Source organism: Haemaphysalis longicornis, unplaced genomic scaffold (genome assembly GCF_048455015.1).
Source record: "Haemaphysalis longicornis isolate Haplotype H1 unplaced genomic scaffold, Haemaphysalis longicornis Haplotype H1 scaffold_4, whole genome shotgun sequence".
NCBI lineage: Eukaryota > Metazoa > Arthropoda > Arachnida > Ixodida > Ixodidae > Haemaphysalis > Haemaphysalis longicornis.
In genome coordinates this window covers 133,977,027-134,000,743 of record NW_027526361.1, presented here as the reverse complement: position 1 = coordinate 134,000,743, position 23,717 = coordinate 133,977,027, and the positions used below count along the sequence as shown (strand labels likewise).

The following is a 23,717-nucleotide window of genomic DNA, read 5'->3' as shown; positions in this document are numbered from 1 at the left end:
TACTCCTGAATGCCTGTGCGGATCCTGTGCACGTGTTTGTAGAGAGCTTCCTGGGCAGCCTGGATGTTCACTGTCGGCGGGGGAGACAGCCAGAGCTCCCAGGAAGTGATGAAAGCGAGGGATTGGGTAAGAGATGGTGGGGTGTATTCCCCATAAGAATGAGCGTTGGATGGGTAGGAAGAACACCTGGGGCAGGAAGGATGGCCAGGGCGCCGATAGATGCGGTGAAGAATGTGATGGGAGGGGAGTGAAGAGGTTTGAGCCTGTCGAATGAGGCACGCAGCCTCAGAAGTTAGACGGGAACTGGGGGGTGGGTACAGGGTGCGTGATAGGCGTTGGGCGTGTAATTGGTAATGGCGGGAAGCGCGGTGTTGAGTACGAACCGTCGGTGGGTGGTACAAGGTTGGCCAGGACATGGGCGGACCTTGGAAAGGTACTCGGGTGAGCGCGTCTGCTAAGGCGTTTCCGCACATGCCAGCGTGGCCGGGAACCCAAACCAGTGTGAAGCGTGGCCGAGAATTCGATGCAAGTATCGGAGTGACGAAATCAGTGGTGTGTGGGTGGGTCTCATGGTCAGCGAAATTACGAAGGGCTGACTGACAGTCGGAGAAAATATATAAATAACATTAAGAGTAGCGTGCTCTATTGCAAGGGCAATGGCATATTCTTTGAGGGAGGTCGAATCCGGTGGAGACAGAAAGGAAAGCATAGCAGTGTCTAAAGAAGGGAGTAGGAGAAATGAAGCCGTGCCCGTTGAGTTTGAGAGGATGTAGGAGATAGTACAGGGAAGACAGAGAGGTTGACCATCCAATCAACTGCACCAAATGCTTATCAGTGATTTCAAATAAATGCGTCAAACTTGCATGCGGAACACCTTACAGCATTTTTAACTTTCATTCATGGAATTATTTGTATAAACTTGTTATACACTTATACTGAAGTGACCAGGCAGTATATTTGAAGGTGTGTGAACATTCGCAACTTAGAATACTGTGTGAGTACTTTTTGATATTCGATTTGCAGCTGTTTCAAATATTTGAAATTTACAAATAGTAGAGGAACGAATGTTTGCTCTATCTGAAGACGTGCAAACTTTCAAGCTTCACTACGTGGTACGACCTTGCGGGTTGGTTTCTCTGCATGACACCGAAGCCGTGCCAAAAGCCCAATGTAGATGCCTTGCACCCAACAAGTGTTTGCTAACTGTGGTGTATGTTAGGTCAAGTGCAACACTATGAGAGCAAAATTTATAATCTAAAATAGGTTTCCTATAAATATAATAGTAGGAGTGAGAAATAAAACATTATTGCTGGCTTGTTGGTAAGGTCCCACCGGTAACTAGCATGCCCAGCCTCCTTTCAGTCATTGAGGAGGGTGGGGGGGGACTGCTGCCTATCATATTAAATATACTTAATATGCTTAGTGTGTTCACAGTATTTTGAGGAACCCATATTTCTCCATGGCAATGTATGCAATATTCTTCTTGCACTGGTTTGCATGTCTATGTTTTATTTTCTGTTACATTAAATTTTTTGTATGTCAAACACAAGTACCTGAACAGAGATGTGTCTAGTTCTGACTGCCCAAGCTGCCTTTTTTGGTGTAGCTATGCTCTATACACTCTAGAAACACCAAAACAAAGATAGTGTGGTTTGAAAATATTCAATTCACAGCCAGCTTTTACTATTCGTATCCAAAAATATTTTATTCAATTCACAGCCAAGTTAACTTCTTGTATTCAATTCACAGATGCAAAGCTGATAATCACACACCTCTAAATATATATACAAAAGGTAAGTTGTCGTTTGTAGCGACAGAAAACGCTCAGCTGCAGTGGCGTCGCTAAGGGGGTGCCGGGGGTCCCTGGGACCCGGGTACCAGCCCCTCGGTAAAGAGGGGGGTGCCACTTGTGCACCTACAATGTGTAATGCTGAAGTCGAAAACTGGAAGACAACTGTAACGAGACCACAGCTTTGGCCTGTTCAATTTACGTCCCCACCAGTCTATTCAAATTTGTTTCCTGGTACAATGAAGAAAGTGAGGAGAATTTTGGCATCCAGGAATGTCGCGGTAGTCGAGGATGGGTGCAGCTTGCGGAGTTAATTGGCTGCAGGGTGAGCGGAGGCAAACAAGGAATGATTCCTGTAGAGGGGGTGTGTCGGTATACGACTGCAATGCTCGGAGGGGTGTAGCGAGTGAGCTTGCTTTTCAATGGGATGACAGGGGGCTAACAAAGCCCTTTCATCACGTCCAGGACCACTTTTGGGGTGACGGACGAGATCAGTAGGTGGGGGGGGGAGTGAAGGGGGAGGCATCCAAGCCTACGAGACTTTGGTCATGTGTCCTCGGCGGTCTTCTATGTGGCTTTTTTTTACGCACATGGGATATTGTGTACGGGCTCGTGGTGAATGCTTAGCATTTTCTGGAGTATTCGCGGTGACGCGCCGGAGACCGCGTACCCCGGTCCGGTTGTCATATTTTCAGAAGGAAACCAAGGTGAAAATGACCTGGAAAAAAAAAAAAAAAAATATGGGGAATCTTGAGGAATTGGGGACTGAGAATTAAAACGAAATGAAAGCATGCAATGAAGGTTGGTGCAGAGGAGCTAACTGTACAAATTAAGCCTGTGTTGGGAGGAGGGGTGGGAGCTCAGGTGTCCAACATTAGGCGAGACAAATGGGTTGTCGCGATTTCCCCTTGGTTGCACCAGATTCCTTCAGTGCTTGCACTAACCAACCAATTTGCAATCCAAGCAATCGCGAAGGATCTGATATCGGGCGTTGAAGCTCATATTTTTTATGTCGTTGACTTTCCTTCATCGTGCCCAGCGACGCAGCCAGCACGTGGCGATTGTACGAAGATGGCATTATATGGAAGGGGCGTATCCCATGTGGCCCGTGTAATTAAACTAGAACAACAACAGACGAGTAGCTTGTCGAACAAATTATGCAAAAAATAGAACAGTTATGTAGGCATTTTTTTTATTTACCTAACTTTTAATGAGGTAAATCTGTTTTTTTATTTTATTCTCCTGTAAGTTAAGAGCAATACAAATGAGTACCTGCATTGCGCATATAAATAAAGCGGATAGCCTTGTGTTCCTCTTCTTTCCATTTTATAATGGTTTTCGTGTGGCTGTCCCAAGGAGTTCTAAGTGAAGAAATACTTGAAGCTGATGACCTAAATATTTTGCTTTGGTAGGTTCATCTTTCGAGGTGGAGGGTGAAAAAAAAAAACAGGACAACAAAATTAAGTGCATAACAAAAAGATAAACACCAGGTACGTCGCCCACTTTCTATCATTAGGCATTCGATCCGCTGAGTGCTCCCATCCCGGTATATGGTCGGGAGACCCCACGATAATTGAGGTGGGAGTGAGGGGCAGTTTCTATGTTAGTGAAAGCGTTCTGCTGAGTGCTTTGTGAACATTACTAGAAAAAAAAATGTTGAAGACTGTGCGACAAAGGACAGAACGCCCGGTGCTGTATACAAGATTTTTGAGCTGAGTGCCCCTCGCCATGCATTGGGGAGAGGAAAAATCTACTGGAACGACTCGGGCAGCACAACGACGACGTCCGGCTGCAAAACCGTTGCCCAGTACTGCAAAACATCAGAACGCAAAAGAGACTTCGGTGAAACGCTCCAGGAGCGTGACCTACTGGAGGAAAAGATGCAAATAACATAAATCCTTCCCTCCGAATCCTCACCACTTGTGTACACGCGGGCACCGCGCTCCACAGTGAGGCGCTTTATGAGTGACCGGCGCTACAACGCGACCCCAGTCACCCCTGAAGGAAGAGGGAATCGAGATGGGTCCCAAACGTCTTGTTCTTGGTTATTACTTTTGGTTGGAGAGGGCGATATTATTTCCTCAGCTACTGGGAAAAGGTTGTTTCATCTAGGATCTGCCTTGACCTAGTCGACTGTACGACGACGTCAATGAAATCGTTGTCACCAACATATCGGGATGGGCATGACCGAACGGTTGTGAGCCAGTGTGTGGCGTCGATACACTCGGGCCTGTACAAATCTGATATTTTACTCAAGAGTTCTTTCTTTATCGCTTCGTAACCTCCTTCGATTCAGATTTCCTCCATTGGCTGCTTCACTGGTAAGCCCGAACCTCACATTTTATACTTTATACTGTGTTCATTTTCCCAAGACACCAATGTCAATTAACTTATTTGCAAATGTGTGGTGGAATCTTTTTACAACGTACGAAAGGAAACAACATCGTCGCAGACAAACATCCACACGACTAGCCGTGCACTGGCCGCTTAGACGACTCATGTACGGCCAGTCGTCTCTTTCCCCGCTAAATGTTCCCTTTCTATCTGCTTCCATTCTCAGTAATCACGTAACCATAGAAATAAAGAGACCCGACAATGTATCTATTTCAAACGTACTGAAATTCTCACTTAGAGAAATTTCCAGCATGCAGTTGCATGCTGCCGCAGAGGCTGCCTTTAGTGACAAACGGGCAGGCGCAGGCGGTTTTTCCGAATTTCTGGGGCGGCCGTTTCTTTCACATTTTATACCACTTTTCCTGCACAATACTTGGAAATAGCTTTTTTTAAGCCCGGCTGTTAATTTGCTGGGACAGCTTCTATTTCTCCCCCAACCGTCTTTCACCAGGCTCCGCCTGTGATCCTTCAAGCGTAATTTGTTCAAGGTGTGTTCCTAGACACAGAAAAATTGATGAGAATGAAGCGACTATTTGCCTTGCATGTGTTGCCTTTAAACAGCCCTATCATTGCTGGCCACCCTCCTCCAGGCCCGCATGACGTCTGCATGATTTAGTCGGCACAGTGGGCTGTGAAGCTTTCCGAACGCCTCTGGCGACCACCTTATAGTGTCGTTTTCTGACGAGGCCCGAGACTCTCTCACACCTCTATTGCTCTTGCAGGCATCCATTTGCTTGGTATCGACTGTAAGATGTGGTACTCTAACACTGCCGCGTATCAGCTTTCACTTTTCCCCTACCCCACTTTGGTTTGGCACATTGCACCCTGTGCTGCCGCAAGTAGCTCTTGGCCACTCCTTTCTCGGCTGCTAACGGTGTTTTCGTGCTCACGAGTGACACACCATGATGCTTCTTACTGTTAGGATTTTTATCGATGCCTAATTCACTGAAAAGGTCGGTGTTGTGTATCAACATCTGCACCAGAGTCGTCGTTTGGGGTTCTCTAACCCAAGCTCGTGTAGCTATTATTGCCTAATACCACATGGCTTCTTATCTTTCTGCTTACTTTTCTGATATATTGCCAGTTCTTTATAAATAACTACACATCAATTATCCTGTGGCTTCATTTCGCATCGCATATCGCATATTATGCATGCTTGCATTGACGTTTCGACGCCCACGCATTCAGTATCTGTAAAAAGTTTTTTTTACATTGGTATCCAAATGAAAGACACAAAATTTGTCGAGACCAATCGCTCTTGTTGCGCGATGAGAGCAATGCCGAGTGACAAGAGTGACAGAAATCGCTTTTGATAGCTACAGTCGCAAGTGTGAACCAGCCTTCATATGGTCACAATAGAAGAAATTAATATTACCAATAATAACAATAACACTAGTTTTATTATTAATTGTTTTGTATATGTGAGGGGGTGACAAATTTTCTGGGCCCCGGGTGCAAGTTTATACCCAGCAATGCCACTGCTTTGCTGCCATTGTCATCACTGCTGGAGAGAGAAATCTCACAAGCAAAACCTTATCCCTGACTAATTTCAGTTTTAAGTTGTAGTGGTACTTCTGTGTTGTTTGACAAGCAATAACTTATTTGCGGAGAAGAGAGCGCGTGGGTCAGAGAGCAAACTGGTGTTAAAGACATATTAGTAGAAATTAAGAAGAAGAAATGGACGTGGGCAGGGCATGTAATGCGAAGGCAAGATAACCGCTGGTCATTAAGGGTAACAGAGTGGATCCCTAGAGAAGGCAAGCGTTGCAGGGGGCGGCAGAAAGTTAGATGGGCAGATGAGATCAAGAAGTTTGCGGGGATAAATTGGTCACAGTTGGCACAGGACCGAGGTAACTGGAGAATAATGGGAGAGGCCTTTGCCCTGCAGTGGGCGTAGATAGGCTGGTGATGATGATGATGATGATGAACTTATTTGCGGTAAGATTGCTGCAGACACAGCTCAGTCACGCTAAACACAGAAGAAATGAAGTTGAAAGCATTGCACATCATAAGATCTGTTCCTAAAAGCACCAACTTAAATACAATATTGTTCTTCGGCATGTGACAGCACACATCAAGGACATATTGGGTAGTGAACTGTTCAGCGTGTGTTGAATGCATGGCATTATACCAGCTTGAACGTGCCCCAGAAGGGATAATTTTAAAAACGGCAACTTGAGAGGGCCCACGAAAAAAAAAAAAAAAAATGCTTGGCACCAGGGCTAAGTGCAGCTAGTTAATATTTTCTCATTCACTACTTGAGGCCTGGATGTGTATTATTAAGGCTTGGTTCCTACAACTGGTAACAACAACAAAAAAACCTTTGTCCTGTGCGCAGCCCTACCTCCCACCGGGCTGCATGTCCTATTATCAGCTGGCTTAAGGTTTCAGACCAACGAAGTGATTAGCAGACAGATTATTCAGCATGGTAGTTACTACACCTTCGCAATGGTGAACATTACCTGCCTGCCTCACGACTCCGAACATTATACCTTCGCACAGGTTAACTCCGTTATACTGGGACAAAAACACAGCCCTGCGGTCTACGTTTGGAGTGGCTAGCTTGGTTACGATGGGAGTGGTCATGCGCCGTCCCAGTGCCCTCGTCTGACCGGCGTTGCTGCCTCTCGCCACAACACGGCGGCGGCGAAACGCCCAGCGGCCTCAACACGGCGCTCTAATAAAACACACCGCAGAAGTTCGTCGGGAACGCACTCATCACTGTCGTAAATCGAGGCGGCAGAACTGATGCAGGGCGCCCGTGGTCACCGTCGCAACGTACTACGCTACGCGAACACACTCAGCGTCCAGGTCACACGCTGCACACCACCGTAAGTGCTCTCCAGAAGTTCAAGAGCGCCTTCATCACAATCGTAATCCAAACACCTATGCACCGCTGCAACGGCAGGCAAAAATCACGACGAGAAGAGCGCAGCGAGATAACCGCGCAACAGCTGCCATTTTTCTTTAAGCATGACGTCACATCCGGCAAAAAAAAGTCGCTTTGTTTGTTTTTTGATGTCTAGCTGGCGCATGCGCAGTAAGGCTCGTCCACCGTTCCTGAACGTCAGGTCGCCTCCGGGCGCGTGCAGCATCATGTTGCGAAGATTTCCGAGTGAATTTCGGTCAGAGCTTTCCGTAGGCCGTCATTAGAAGGAATTATACGCGTAGAGCAGTCTTTTTTTTTCCGTCGTCGATCTGACCCATTCGTGTCGAACCGGACCTTGAAACTTCTCCAGGAGTGCTCCTTTGTTCGCCAGCGGCATCTGCCCTGTCATGATGGAGTTGCCGCGAGACTGCGAAGTCCAACGGCTGAGCTCGGCAGCGTGCCTCAAAGCGGCCGTGCACTACACCGTGGGACGCATCTGCGAGTCCATGGCCGAACGAGAGGACGGACTTCCCGTGCAGCGGCAGACGGTGGCCGCTCTGTCCGAGCTCGTTCACGGCCAGGTTTGTCGCGCGGCGCGCGACCTCGAGATGCTGTCGCGGCATTCGCGCAGGACCACCGTCTCTGCCGAAGACGTCCTCTTCATGGTCAGAAACACGGGCGTACTCCACGACCACCTACAGGGCCTGCTACCGCCGCCGCAAGCCAAGAAAGCAGACGGCAGACGCAAGGGCTCCGCCGCAAAGGAACGACAAGAGCCCTGACGACTGGCACTGTTAGTGTTGCCTTATATCCGCGCTCCTGCTTCTCCCATTTTTTGGTACCTGAGCACCGCGAAACCGGTGATTGCAGCGAGGCCGTTGAACCGGCGATGTTTAACGCCTCGTCTTGTGTTTGTTTTTTATGCACTACGAACTCGGCTCAAGTTTTGTATCTGTACGCTGCGTGCTTACCGAGTAATAAAACGGATCACAATCACGCAGCAATGCTCGATCTTGGCTGTCATGATAACGAAGATATTGAAGGAATTGCACATGCGTTGCAGTACCAAACGCCGATGGGCACGGGCACCGCGGTGGTTGTTGTCTGTTCTCTCATTGAAAGGTAACCCCATCTGAACGAAACAATGCCATAAGAATTGTGTGGCTTTTATATAGCGCAATTAAAGGATGGAAAACATGAGACTCTCCATAAGCAGAATGGTTTTTACCTAGAAAAAAAAACTGGCAGAGGGCACAGAACTTGCAATGTACAAATTGAGGGGGGAAAAAAAACGTAAGGGGTGTACCAAGTGATGTCTACGCCCTTATTCTTGATTCATTGATTGTGAAGGTTTAACGCACCGACGCTACATAGGCAGTGAGGCGCCAGAGTGGAGGGCTCCGGATTAATTTTGACCACCTGGGGATTTTTAACATGCGCCGACATCTCAAACACACAGGCGTTTTAGCTTTTCGCCTCCATCAGAAAAGCGGCCACGGCGGCCGGGAATCGAACCCACATCCTTGGCACCTTACTTCTTAATTGTTCCTCACTTTTGCTACCATCTTATGGCTAGAGTGGAAACGTACTAAGGGAAATATTAAATTTTGACAATCCTTCCAGGAAGTGGAATAGATGTGGGATTGAAACATAAAAGGTGTTGAACTAGCCCCTTATGGAGTGGGAAATTAGACTACAAAACGTCAACACGCAAAGCAATGGCCGTTGAAGGCAGTGGTACTGCCACCATGAAGTACACGTATATTCCCCTATGTCATTTCTATGTTTTGAATAGGTTCATAACTAGCCGACGACTAAAGACGCATACGTTGCTGTAGCTATTTGTTCATGTGAAAGCGGCACAATAAGCAATTTCAACGTAATTCTCGATTGCAGGAGCTCCGGTGCGCAGCTTTGGAGTTTTCAGCTTTGCGTGAACAAATTTTTTGTTGCAGCCAATATCGCGCGGCTCTCACGGTTTTGGTATCACTATAAAAAGAATAATCTGAAATGAAACGTGGCCAACTAAAGATCGTATTTAGTTAGCTATAGCAGATAATTTGCTATGTTAGTGTTTGTTATAATGAGGTTCCACTGTATTGCATCATAGCCAACTTTTACGAAGTTTGATTACACCTGTACGTAAACTTCCTGTAGTGAAACCGCAGTTCATTAAGGACAGAAAGCAATTCCGGACTGTGCCGAGGCATTCTCTTGCTATGCAGTCGGTAAAAATTAAGTTTGAATTTAAACCAGAGGTTGTACTTCTGATCGATGCAAAAATAAACAAGGAATGAAATGATAGGCCTCGGGACACCTCATTTGGTACGTCTGCTTTTCACAACAGCAAATTGGGTGGGGCATGTATCATAAATAGTTTACAGGCGGTTTCACTTACTGTGACAAAGCAATTACGAGATAAAATTACTCCTTTCCAGCAAAACAATCATTCGCAGTGGCATGACTGAACCACCTTGGCGTATCTTTTGTTTCAAGTGACTAGTTACCTTCTTTGATGAGCATTGTTTGCCTCGCTGTGAACTCGAGTGCAAAGAGAACAGTAGTTTCGCCAAATCATGCCCCTTTTTTTGATGTAACAATTTATGCAACTTACTTGTAGCACAGATGGTGTGACAACAGAAACTGGTTCGTTTGAATAAAACCTTTTTTTTCTTTTAGTAAACTGTGCATTCATTTGCAATCAAATTTTGTGCAATTTTTCCCTATGGGTGCCTTGGTTGCCGTAACAAAGTAAACGTGTCTGGTACCCACCGTGTGCCCTACCATTTGCAAAATGAGACATTCGAAGCCACTTTGCAGCAGCAGGGTATTTCATTTGCTCTTGATGAACTTGCAATATGAAATCTCTCCGTATGTTCCGTGAAACAACTGCACAGTGGGTGGAGGCTGGTATAAAACAGAAAAAATGCAGTCGGCCAATCTGACAAATCAATAAATTTACTGATAACTAGTAGCTGATTTGCACACAAGCTGCAGCGTGTAGGAACAGTTGAAACTACAAAAAAAAAAAAAAAAATTCGTCCTGCATTTGCTTGCTTTGCTGCAAATGACAGCATTTCAGCTGACACTGCCATGTGGGGATCTCCTCTTGCCTTCACCCCTCTTATTCAACGTTACCTTTTCAGTCTTCCTACACTCCCCCTAGTATTTTAATCCTTTGAATTCTCTCTCCTCGCATTCTCCCCTTTGTCACTCTTACCTTTCCTCCTCTCGATCCTCCATCTTTGCTCCCCCTCATGCTCCACTCCTATTCCCCTCAACCTCTTTCCATACCTCTTCATCTCCTCCATTTCTACCTACCAGTTCTCCCCTCTCCAGTTCCTTTCACCTGTTCTACTGCTCTCTCCCATCGCTGATTCTCCTTTCCTCGAATATATTTCACTAGCAAAAACAAGGCAAGGATGGAGGAATATTCTCGCAGAACACTCTCCTTCCCCTCATAATCCCCCCAATCTTCTCCTCCTCCACTTTACCATTCCCTCCCAAGTCCTCTCAGGTTTTCATGCTGCACCTCTTCTCCATTTCCCTCACCTATTCTCATTATCTGTGTACTGCTTCCCCTCGCCCCCTTACCAACACCGCTCAATCAACGATTCCCAGTGGGTCACGAAACCATGGTGAGCAGGCTTACCAGCAACACTTCTGGCTGATTCAAGTTACAGACTTAAGGGGCCATGCAGACAAAACACAAGTTTGTTTCATTCAAAGGATTCCCTCGTTTGAATCGTACGGACACCACTTTTAACGCAAAACTTCGCTCAAATAAGCTATATAATTAGGGAAAAATGGAATGGCCATGCAACCCACTAGCTCATTTCCCGCAACAGAACCCAAGATGTCATATGCCTAGCTGCGCGATTGGCTGAGGCTGGCAAACACAAATTACGCAGGGCTTACAAGCTGGCCGAAGGAGCTATTTGCACTTAAACTGTAATGCCTATTCATTTTACAGCAGTAAGAATGGTGGGGTAAACAATGAAAGTTACGAAAATACACGTAAGCATAGAAGTACAGATGCACACTAGTTGCTGTTGGTACTGGGCGCACTATGCTTGTTTTAGCTCCACAGCAGTCCGCCACTTTGGAGTTGTCTTACACGACACTGGCCCATTGGCGTTTACACGACCCTGTCTGTCGAGCATACCCCATGTTTCACAAAACGATTCCTTTCTACCGTAACAAAAACAAGCCAGGTGCAAATACGGTCAAAAGCAAAGCAACGGCGGACAATGGTCCGCAGGTGAGGATGGTAGCGCCATCTGGGAGGACTTCGGTAAGCAAGGCTGTAGAGCCTCATGACGCACTGTAAGTTCGTTTGAATACCCGCCCTTGAGACTTCATGGCAGACGTCACGAAAACACGATTTGGCCGGATAATCAAAAACCTAAATTTATGGATTTCTCAATGAACACGACAACGTTTGCTGCCGGACAAGCTCTGGGGACACTGCAAAACACGAAACCTTTGGAATAAAACAAACTTGTATGTCGTCTGCATGGCCCCTTAATTAAAATAACTGAAAATTTCGTATTCTGGAAGCCCAAGGAAAACTATTGCCTTAAAAAACAAACCTGTATTGCAGCGCTTCGGTCGAGCAACCGGAATAAAGGATGAGAGAGGGAGAAAAAGAGAAAAGAAAAAGAGAAAACCATGTCTTGCTTTATTCTCCGCAATGGTAGTTCATCAGAGGGTATTCCACTGTAATGTCGACACACATGAGAACACAGTCGGAAAATGTACAGAACACACACAACGTCCCGCCCCACCACAGGTCGTGAGGAGGAGACCACGAGTGAAGGTTTTCGCGGTGGAAAGACGCATTCCCTATGCAAGGTTCTAAGAGCAAGAGGGCGGCTGGTGGCGCCGTCTACGCCACCCTGGAAGCCGGAGGCGAGTTTTTCGCTGCGAGCGCTGAGATCACAGAGGTGAGAGCAATGCAAACGAATAAAGAAACTGGGAACAGACTACACGACGCCACATTCATTGCCAAAGTCCTCAACAGTTCAGTTGCGCATTTTGAGAAGTTCAAGGAGCACAATGTGTATCAGATACAGACAAAGAAGCAGGGTAATCGGCCACCTGCACACTGAAGAACACTGAAACAAATGCAGCGAGTACGGTGTTAACCAGAACACAGAAATGAGCAAATCGCAATGCCTGGAACACCCTCACACCAATATTGGCGTACATGTACACTGTCGACAAAGTCGTACGCAGGCACTGCAGAGCCTTGGAATTAGTATACAGGAAAAAGACAGGCTAGTCAGAATGATGCGGCGGAAAATACTGCATTTCACATGGGACGACACAAACCTGTGTCTATCATCCTCCGTCAAATGTACTGTTTTCTGTCGCGTTAGATGCGTCCAAAATGGCGCCTTTTTGGCTCTGTAATGCCTGCCGATAACCTCGATCGCTGGCACGAGGGTGCATCGAGTAACACGAGTGGCTCACTCCAATGTTCTGGTTAAATAAAACTGGCAAGAACTGAAAATGCTCGAAAGGAAATTGTGGCTCGCAGCTCCAAAGATCGATAGCGACACCGGTCGAGTAGTGTAGCCCCAGTGTAGTGAAGACCTGCCACCAGCCACCCCCTTGCCCCCCCCCCGGGTAAGTAGGGTGCAGTTCACAACACTGCACCCCGCAGCAACGTAGGCATCAAGACAAGCAGCCTCTAACAAAGCGAGGGGGTGAGGTTTGTGTCCTAACGGCACTCACGCAGACTTGCTTCCTGGCATGCGCACCCGACAATTTCAACAAGCGGCACAAGCAGCAGCACGGCAATGTAAAAACCGAGGGAGACACAAGATCCGCGCAACGCATACGTAACAGAGGAGAAAATACATAAATAACCAGTGTATAATTCGGCTTGTAACAAAGCAAAGGGGGAACGTGTCTACCTGCATGTCTGCGAGTTGCAGAGAGAGCAATGTCACGCATTCGGACACTCGGCAGAGGCAGCGAATAAGCTGGCAAATGTCTGCATACTATGCTCTGTCTTTCGTTTGGGCCTGTTCGTAGAACCTGAGGGGGCGAAGTTTTGCAGTTTATCGATATCAGGCTTTAATTCTGCACCTGCCTGCAGTACAAAACTTACCAAGTCATAGGAACAAACTTTATTGGAGCAGAGAGTGGGGCAAGCCAGTACTTGGATAACTTGCGCTTACTTCCAAGCGCAAAGACGATGAGAAAAATTGCCGCAACCCAAAACACGCACCTCATTTCTGTTCTGTAATATTCAGTTGATGTCTAGTGTCTGTCCCATCCGCACGCCTCTCCCGTGTTCTCATCCTTTTCGCACTAGGAAATAAGCGTAAGTTATGCCTAGGAACAGTGAAGGGAAACAAACGGATGAGGCAAGTAATTGCCGAGATATTTGTTCAGAGTTTCATTCAATGTAACCTTACTTGATTGAGGGCTGACTGAAGGCCATTTCACTTTGCCTCTAAAGCTGCTGGCCCTGTAATACTACTTTTAACCGACCACTTGAGCATGGTAAAGTTTCGGTACACTGCTCTGTATCCATAAGCACGTGATTGCAATGGTGTCAACTAACACCTCTTTTTGTGCTACATAAACAGATGAATAAGCGTGCAGTGAAAAGGCAACTGGTTTTGTGTGCACAGCTCTAAATCCACACAGACTAACCAATGCTGAAAAGTCATTATACCCTCAGAAGGCTGTCGGGTTTTTACACAGTCAATTTTCTTTTAAATCTTTTTTTATTTTTGCACCTGTAGGCACACAGCCTGCTTGTGTGACTAATTTATCCAAACGACCTTTACGGTTACTTGTTAGGTAAAACTACCACAGTATAAAATCCCAAAGTCGTTTACAAAAGCCCCACGAAGCATTAGTGCAACTCACTCCTTTGGTGATTCTAATGCGTCGATATTTTTTTAGCACCAAACGAAAAGAACCACACTTTCCTAATAAAGTCTCCAATCACCCAAAAACACTGCTTTTAAAAGAGGAAACGTCACAAATCCAGCACAGATGGCAGTATTTCCAATGCCTGATCAATAAGCCTTGAATTGCTTTGTGCTGTTCGTTCAGAGCTATTCCTAAACTTTGTGCGGGGGAACTTAATTCCGGAACAATCGGATTAAGGTTCTAGCACAAACCTACGCTTGCCGTGCGGAGTCGAATGAGTAACAATGCTCGCCCTGTACATCCAGAACATGCTAGGAAACAGACAACCCCGGGACAATGACACCGCACAGTCCAAAAGGGGACAGCAGAAACAAGTACACAAAAATCGCACTGACAAGAACGCGAGTCCATTCATCAACACTTCCTTGTACATAGACATAAGTGTATAAATAAGGGAAAATGAGTATTCTTTCCGATCCAATGCTCAGCTGTTTGGGCACTGCACGAGTTTGACAGCATGCCGAAAAATGACACGAGGCAGAAAGTACTAATTACAAAACAGGGTAATGCTTGTCTCGAGAACAGCTTCAAAATGCATATGTAACGAACTTGGAAGTTCCTACCAGTGAGAAATCACCTTTGAAAGATTTATCTTCCCAAACCTGCATAAATTCTCAAGACCTCTTAAAAAAAAGAAACACAGATGATCGCAAAGCATTTGGTGGCATTAAGAACGCCCGAGTATGACAAGGCCACAGCAATCCTCTCAACATCTATGTTGCCTCCAAATATACAACCAAATATGTAGCAACCGCCGATTGCCACTCCAAGGCAATTTTAGACATCTTGAGTTTCCGGTAATACAGTACAGTCTTCTAATGCCTGGATGACGATTGGGTTCCCGTATCAAAAAATCCGCAATAGTGCACCAGTAGTTCAAGGTAGAAGATGGTTAAAAAAAGGGGGAATAGATATGCCTGGCACAACCTAAGTTCATCTTGCTGAAATTTTGACAAATTGACAGAGTGCACTAGGATCCCTTTGAATGCTCTCTGAAGTCTGCAGTTACACTTATTTTCCATTTGGATATTTTAGGTGAAATATCACCAAGGTGAAAGGAAGATAAAAACTAGCATAATCACTTAGAATGAAGCATCTGCAGAGGAATTTTAGCAGCTTTCTCAAAGAGTTGGAGGAAAAACATGTCCTGGTCCCAAATGACAGCCAACTGAGAGCAACTGCGACATAATTAAAGTGTGAATCGATACCAAGTATGACAGCAGCCGTTGGTAAAAAGGCGATTGACAGTGTGGTGTGTACGTGCATGCCAAGGCAGGCAGGTCTAATCGCAGGATTGCTCTCGAAAGATCAGATGAAAATAAATGTTACTAAGTCTCGCTGCCACATCTAACGTGGCTTAAAAGCTGGCAATGATGGGTATAAACAAGTTTGTTTCGGAAATATAAAATGACTGAGGCTTGTCCGAAAGGGAACTAAAAAATAAATTTGGTACGTAAAAAGTTTTTTTGTGGGCCACTTAGTGCATTTTCGTTGAGTAGTTAGCTTGCAAGCATGACATGCTAGAAATGCACTAAAACCAGTCTGCACGGCTAACTTAGTAGGCACACGGTTTCCCTGAGCGTGCTTGAGTAAAATCCGAAGGAGCCACAAAGACAAAATACAAACTTCTCTATTTAAAAATGTTTTTTTTAACCACAAAAATGTTGAAAAACTTTCAAATTTTATGCTACACAACATCAGCAGTGATGTGATGTGACTGCGTGTTAGCATTCAAGTGATCATACCAAACGGAACGGGGGGTCCCCTTACAATCGCATGATCATGTTTCGGGGTGGCAAATTGCAAAATTGCAAAAACAAGATCCTGTAACGTCATAAAGACTCAGCTAGGAAGTGGCGAATCAGCCACAATATTTGCTCGAATTTTGCGATAAGATTGGTGTCACTGCTATTCGGACAAAGCAGTATTTTAACAAACCAACCTTGCATTTTGTCTTCGCAGCCTCTTTAAGAAATTAAATTAACTGATCCATGAGGTATTTTTTTCAGTACGCGATATACGGACAGGTTCGAGATAACAAAAAACACTTCACAGTTGATGCCACTGTCACTTGTTCGAAATATTAATGCTAGACCTGCTAGTCAAAGATCTCGCTAATTCCTGCTTGCCAGCATAATTCATTACATGTGATAGACACAGCTAGCTCAGGCTAAAAAAAGAAAATCACAATGGGACGGGACAGGTACTGAACTTCGTAACCGTCAGTAGGTAAAAATTTACGTTTGACATTTAGTACCAAAAAAAATGGATTCAGTAAAGCCTTTGCATACGCGTATGACTTTTTAAGAGCTCAAGGGTCCCTACTAAATTTGGTCAGTTTTGTTTCGCATTGCCTTTTCCACTGGAGTTTTAACCCACAGCTCTTGCACAATGGAATTTCGAAAGCCTCATCACAACTGGTCGATTTCCATTGTGAGAAAGTGGAACCGCATTTCCACTTTCGGAGAACAGAAAAAACAGTTAGAGGGGAAAAAAGAATAAACAGGTGAAAGAAGCAATACTCCATCCAGTTTTCTTGTTTTGTTTTTGTTTTTACACTTCACTTCGGCTCGTACAGCCATCCGCATACGCTGCCTTTGTTAAAAACTTTGGTTGCTATATATATATATATGTATATATATACCCTTGTCTCCCTCTCTTGCTCAGCCAAGGTAGTCAAAGCATAACAATATATATAAAAAAAATAAACAAGTCACCCTGACATATGTGGAATGATAAACATCACAGGGACAAAAAAAAAAGCAACACCAAAGCTTCCATACAGCCCTCGATGAAACATAAACAACACTGCACTGAGACTACGAAGCCCTAGAGAGACAACCTACCCATGATGAAGAAAAGAGGGGTCGAGAGGACCGATGCACAAAATGCCTTTGGTAGCTGAGGTACAACTATGCGCACAACTCAACCGCTGAGGAGACAAGTGGCTTTTCTGGCTAGCATGTGATGCCACGACTACGGGCGTAGTATTGTGTCTGCGTGAGACAGCCCGCTAAGCACCTAACACACGCACCACAGGCTACAAGGCGTCGCGGCGCAGTGACCACAGAAAGCACCGTAGAGGCCGTGCTTATCTACTGTGACATCAAAAAAGTGCACATTTTGGGAGACAGGTTTGCAAAGAAAGCACAATATACCGCACACCCAGCCGCATAATCCCCAGCCACATAACACCCCTTGCCCACACCAGGGCACGGGGTGTTCCACAAAGATCGGTTCTCTCTCCCATCCTTTTTAACATATTGCTGAGTTCTATTCCAATCTATCAGAAATTTTGCTCTTATGCTGATGCTCTTCCTAGACCGCAACTCTATTTCATTGCATCAAAGAAACAAGACAGCTGCCTGTGCCCTATTTTTCAAACTAAGTACCCGACCTGAATCTCCTGATGTGTGTTGCCTAGGTTAGCCTTGTGAACAAATTACTTAGGTTTTTTTCCTCTGCATCTTGTGAACACAGGTTGCTGACAACCTTGACCTTTCAATGCTATGGTACCCATCGCTAAATGTTATTACATTTTAGTTTTTCAATCTATTAGAAGTTACACAAGTTACAATGTCAGTCACAAACTTCCCTGTGCTGGATGTTAAAGCTGAACAATTTTGGAACGACATACGATTCCAGTTCTGAAAAAGTTCAACTGCTGTACTATAATAAGCTAACTCAAGCTCTGACTTTGGAATTCTCATGGCAGATAACCTACACGAAAGTAAACTACAAAGTCGTTGAGACCACTACGAGTAGCTTATGATACTTGCAGGGAGAAAGCAGAGAGGAGGATACAATGTAGATCTATCCTTCACAAACAATAGTGAATTTACCTAAGGCTGTCTGTAATAGTAGTGGTAGAATTAGACTGGTAGTATTCAGTATAGGTGTATAAAAACTTATTGCGAGATGGCATGTATGCCATCACCCTCACATGACAGAGATACCACGACAATTAATTGATCAGTTAATGACATCATCAGGTCGACTGAGCAAATGGACAGCTTCAGCCCCACAGCTCTCTACTGTGCTAACCGTGGTCACTTTGCCGTGTTTTCCAGCTATGTAGATGATAAGACAAGAAAAACAAAAAAGCGTCGGAGCAAGGACACAACCCTAAAGCACCTCTCCCTTCACACTCGACCTTAATATATGTGTATATATATATATATATCACAGGTTATACAGAAAAGCCACTTGCCCCTTGAGCAGCACGACCGACTTGGGGGAGGACTCAGCACGCATATGTACTGCCAGCTGATTGGTGCATCCCCAACCCCCCCGTACAACAACTAATTCTCCCCAAGCAGCCCAACATGCTCACTGGTAAAAGTATTTTCTTCTTCTTTCGTTTTAAGCCTAGACAACTCACGATAAAAGGTATGTACATACACACACGCACGCGCACTTCGCTACATCGCAACAGCCCGGTGAAAATTAGTTGGCATGCAAATGCAGTACCGCCCTAACAACACGGGGAGAAGAGCAACAGATCCTACTTTGCATCCTACCTTTGTGCTGTAATATACGTTCATGTAGTTATCTCCGTTCTACCTGCTTTATTAAATGAAGAGCCTGCAGCAGCGGTGAACCTTTTCTCAGCGAGTCGCCCAGCTGCTCAATGTTTGTCGAGTACTGACCAGCAACCTCTTCGGGCTGTCAGCCACCAGAATGGACCACTGTGCTTGCATGCCAACCGACCATGTGACTCGCTACAAAACACCCCTGCTCTTGCGAGCTCTTCATTGCTTCCTACCCGTCCCTTCTTGCTTCGTTTTGGTGCAACGGTTACCTCGCATCTGACCGTGACAGCAGCTGGCTGGGGTGTCGCACTTTACTAATACCGCCAAGAAACAGTAAAAAAAAAAAAAAAAAAAAAAGAATGAGGGGCTAGAAAATTTGCAGGCTGGCACTCGAAACCGAGCCTATGAGCAGGTGATAGCAAAGTTGCAGCAGTTGAACACCCATAACTCCTCTCATGTTTTGTAAGAAGCTGTTTGTAAAACTCGCACAAATCTGTGCAGATTCTTTTTATCTGTGCGGATTCGCTTCCTAATAACAATGTGGAAGATGTAAGACCTCTGCCAACCATTAAACAACCTTCCTGCGTGGAGTGTCAAATGGGCGTACAATTTTTGCCTAATCGCCAGACACTTTTCTTTGCACTGTGCCTCAGATTATAGCTTCCCCATGCAGGCTTGCTTGGCAGTGAAACACTCCCTCAAAGTGGCAAGTTTCTGTGACAGATCGTGATAGCAAAAGCACTTGCTGCCAAGAAAGAAGCAATTTGATTGATTGATTGTGGGGTGTAACGCGGCGACGCAACGCAAGCGATGAGGCGTGCCATAGTGGAGGGTTCCGGATTAATTTTGACCACCTGGGGATCTTTAACGTGCGCCAAAATCTCGTACACACGGGCGTTTTTGCTTTTCGCCTCCATCAGAAAAGCGGCCGCCGAGAAAGAAGCAATTCAGGTTAAGCTTGCAAGCCAAAGAAATACTGAGATTGAGAGGCATGCATTCACAAAGGGATCTGGAATATTTTAGACCTGAGCTGGCACCCGTTAATGCATAATGAAATGTTATCTCCCAAGGGCAATTTTATGATCACATCTGTCAAGTATATAGGCCTAACAACTACGACTGGAAACTAAGTGGCAACCTCACAAACTGAAAAGTAAACCTAATCCAATCACCCAGCCCAGCAACATAAACCCGCAAATTAAGGCTTACTTCAAGCATCGCACCTATTTGCTCAGTTACACAGAGTAAGTTAGAAAATTTCTAGCATTAATTCAAGACCACGTCCAAATTTTCGAACATAGAAAAAAAGGAGGTCCCTAGAAAGTGCTTCCTCAAACCCAGCTAACACGTACATGCTCAGAAGGTGTAGATTTTAGCAGTTACCGGTCTCCAGCTAAATTTATATGCATTTAGTTCAGTGTACCACTAAACAAAATTTTGATTTAGCACCAGATTCTATGCTACACACAGAGGCTGTGAAAACATGAAGTTCACGTCAGTTTCCAAACAATATAGCCCTACACCCGAGTTAACTTGACTCTTTAGTGGGCATGCAGGGCAATTACTTATGGCTGCTCACGATGGTGCAATTGAAAATTTGTTTTTTCGCACAACTTCCCTCCTTCGAAAAAAGAAGAAAAGGAAATTCTGTTTTCCATTTTATCGCGGCACACAACTAGACATTTGCTAAAAATAAACCCAGAAGTAGCAAGCAGTCTGTGCTCTCTTGCCTCAAGTGACCAAAGGAACCACACCGCACTTAATTTGAAATAAAATGCATTCCAGTGCAATTAAATCGACGAAAAATACCAGGCAACAAAAAAGAAAAACCGGTTAACCAGTGAGAAAGAAAAAAACTAACCTACGGAGACCTGAACAAAACTTTAAAGGTAGTAGGTAGCTTGCCATTTACACTCGTGCAAAGGTTGTTTTCAACTTACACCGCATGTTTTTACTGGGGGAGAAAAAAAATGATGAGAAAGAATAGAAATTCAACCAAAAGAAGTGTCGCGAAATGGCAGTTGGGTAGTAATGGCAAGACAAAAGAAGTTGCTGTTAGTGCCTCAGCTGTGCTATCCCACTTCCTCCTGCTTCCACAAACTGTGGTCCCATTTGTCGAAGTCTCACAACATCATTTTACAGATTACTTTTAAGAGATTTCTATGAAGAAAATAGAGCTCCACGCTTGCCTGTGACCTTGGCATTGGTAAGAAGTTACAAGCGAATTTCACTTGGAAGCAGGAGGAAGTGGGCGAGCAGCTAAAAAACTACTGTGCCACAGCTGCCTCCATTTTGCCTGGGAATTTGGTTGCCACATCACAACACGCAGCTCTTGGCTGCATTTCTCATATTTTTCGGCCTCTAAGTAAAGCCTGCATCCGCCCCATATACTAGTGCCATTGGGGTTCCAATGGTTGCACACACAATTCCAGTAGGATAGCTTAATTCCTCATGCTCCTATTTCAACAAAGCAGCCCTTGCACGAGTGTACATCTTGGTATGCTGCTTTCATACCGCACTGATGGTAATCAAAGCCTCATTTAACGAAACCTCTACAATGGGTGCTTCTATACAGTACAGATTATAAGAGTACCTGTTATGCACCACTAAAAAACCTATGGGCATGGGGGAAAGCATGCCCTGCTGTCACCGGTTTAATCATTATAGCATTGAATACAACTAAACGACGCAGGACTACTTTGTTGATACTCAGAAAATGGCGCTTATACACATATCCAGTGGACATACGTACCCTGAGCAAGAAGGAAGCAATAGCAGTAGCTCCCTCCAAATAGTCAGGGCATTCTCCCTCCCAAAATAATGGTGTGCAGCTTAATTGATGGGCTGTGTTGCCACTTTGAGGGCTGTGCTGTGCCGGGAAGCGAGATATTTTCAACAGTCCAATCAGCTCAGGTGTGTCGAAAAGCCAGTTTGCAAACTTCTCTTGTCAGATGAACACAAGAGCGACGATGTGCCAATGCAATTTTTTGGCCGTCGTCTTTAAAATAGACTTAGATTCGAGCAAAAATGACAAGATTTGCACTACGGTGACACCACAGTAACCTACAAATACATTTCCTCTCTCTCTCTCCACGCTCAAGTTACTACAAAGCCCCGGAGCGCGTGTGTGTGTTTTTCCGACGGATTTCCAGGGCTCACAGGCTGTTACGCGTCTTCTATGTGTTTAGACGTTCTCGGAGGAAGCAATATGAAAAGTGTGTACGTAAGGGCGAGTGTGACCTTGGAATGTGTGTGGCGACGTGCACCCACATGTGCACGGCTTAAATAACCGGTATGCAAAGCGACTGCAAAAGAGAAACATGCCTTTTGTTTCAGTGTCTACAGTTCTGTGCTTCTGGGGACTAATGTTTACGAGAACTACGGCGCTTCGCAGTCACCTCCCTCTCTCCGTCGTCTATTTACATGCATACGAATTTCCCACAGCCCCTTGCTCGGGGAAAGTGCGGCGGGTAGGTTTTTCCAACTCGGACATCTCGCTCCACGCGGGGAGAGAGGTCGGAGCGGAGAACTTGCGGAATGAAGCCGGCGTAGTATAGTAAACCGAGGAGAAAAGCCCTTGTACTATGTTGGTGACGCGCACGAGAAGAGAAAAGAACAGAATACCTTGTGTGTGGGCCGCCGCCCGCATGCGTTAAAACAACGTGTGGCACGAGACAAGTGTCCTAGGATCGTTGCATTCGAGCGTCCAGCGCTCGTTGCGGGGGCGGCCGCAGCACATCAGTCTGTACACGGGTTGTCATCGCCGCATTGAGCCGATGTGGGTACCGGGCGCGCGCAGCGGCTTTGTGAAGCCAGTCGCGCCGCCACTTGGCAGGTGCAAGTGCAGCACCCGATGGCAGTTTCACTTTATCTGGTCGCGTCGTCAGCAGGTGCTTCTCCGGCATTACGCATGCTCCTGCAAACGTGGCCAGAATGTGTTAAGTATCGCGTCACACCTTGGTTTTCTCGGATGTCGTGACGGGTGGCACCTCCCTACCAAGTGACGGCATGACCGGTGACACAAAGAGGGACCACTGCGGCAGAGAATCCTTACGGGAGGTTCCATTTGTGACGTTGGTGCAGGCGAGTCGGCGCGCGTTATTGCTTCCGTGACTAGGAAGAGGAGCAGGGGTGCCCCCCCTTTGCGCCTCAGCAGGCACTCTCAAGGGGCCGGCGGCGCCGGCGCAAGAACTCCCGCTTGAGCGCCGCGCACCGAGTCTCGGCGTCCCAGGCCGTGCTGTAAAGCTCGCTGTCGCTCAGTCCGTGCCATGCGTCGTCGTCGTCGCCCAGCGCGGGGCTCAGCGCCGGGTCAAACTCGTAGTTCTCGTCCACCGACTGATCGCGCGGCGCGGCACAGTTGGACGACAACAACGGCGCCATGGCCACGGCTGCCGCGGGCCGGAGCTCCCCCTGGAGAGAGTCTCCGCGGGTCGCACCCGCAGAGCTGCCACGTCCTGAACTGCCACTCGTCAGGCTTGCGGAGTCCGGACGCGACGACGCCGCCGCTGCCGTGGCGGCGGTGCCTGCCGGGGCCGCGTGCTGAAGTTCGGGAGCACTGTGGTGCCGCAGCGCGGTGCAACGGACGCGTTGCACTGCGCCGAGCAAGCGCTCACGCGTGTAGCCGTTTCCACCGTTGCCGCCAGCACCGTGCCTGTAGCCCAGGCAAGGTGGCGAGCTGGTGGCCAGCGGTGGCTGCTGGCGGCTGCCGAGGCCGGCCCGCGGCACGGGGGCGGCCGGGGGCGCGTGGATGGGCCGGAAGCCGCAGGGCAGCTCGCGGGACGGAGGCGTCGAGAAGGCAGCGCTGGAGGGCACCGTGCTGGGCAGCGAGCGGTCGCCGCCGCCGCTCACGGGGCTCAGGTCGTCCGGGAAGCCGTGGAGCAGCAGCTGGAGGCCGCCGGGGCTGCTTGCCCGAGGGGTGGTGGCAGGGGGGCGTCGGGGCAGTGTCCGTCGGGCTGCCGGAGGGGGCTCAGGGGGGACCGGCCACCAGGGGCCCGGGCCCGCCACACCAGTCGCCGCTACACCTGGTACTCGGCCTTCCGGGTGTCTGCACCCACCACACCGCACGCTGCTAATCAGGGAGTGCCCCACAGAGCCGTTTCTAGCCCCCTCGAGGCCCCAGTTCTACACCAAAAATCTGTCCAACGAGTCTCCTTTTTTCGCTTCTGTTAAACTTCCATTT

At 46.8% G+C, this 23,717-nt stretch overlaps 2 protein-coding genes across 5 annotated transcripts in view; one reads left to right on the top strand and one right to left on the bottom strand.

Moving 5' to 3' along the window:
• Positions 1-7,250: 7,250 nt before the first annotated feature.
• On the top strand, positions 7,251-8,052 carry LOC144179397 (centromere protein S-like). Its single transcript, XM_077707739.1, has one exon. It carries the CDS (start codon positions 7,460-7,462, stop codon positions 7,832-7,834), a length of 375 nt encoding a protein of 124 aa, XP_077563865.1. The 5' UTR covers positions 7,251-7,459; the 3' UTR covers positions 7,835-8,052.
• A 12,446-nt stretch (positions 8,053-20,498) lies between these two features.
• The window catches only part of LOC144179396 (protein turtle-like), an 82,806-nt gene continuing 79,587 nt past the window's right edge, over positions 20,499-23,717 (bottom strand). For 3 of the 4 annotated variants that reach the window (XM_077707735.1, XM_077707736.1, XM_077707737.1), the window contains exon 17: positions 20,499-23,582. In XM_077707735.1, the coding sequence (XP_077563861.1) occupies positions 22,688-23,582 (895 nt within the window). In that variant the 3' untranslated portion in view covers positions 20,499-22,687. The remainder of the gene's footprint in view (positions 23,583-23,717) is intronic. The other variant, XM_077707738.1, reaches the window with a different exon arrangement.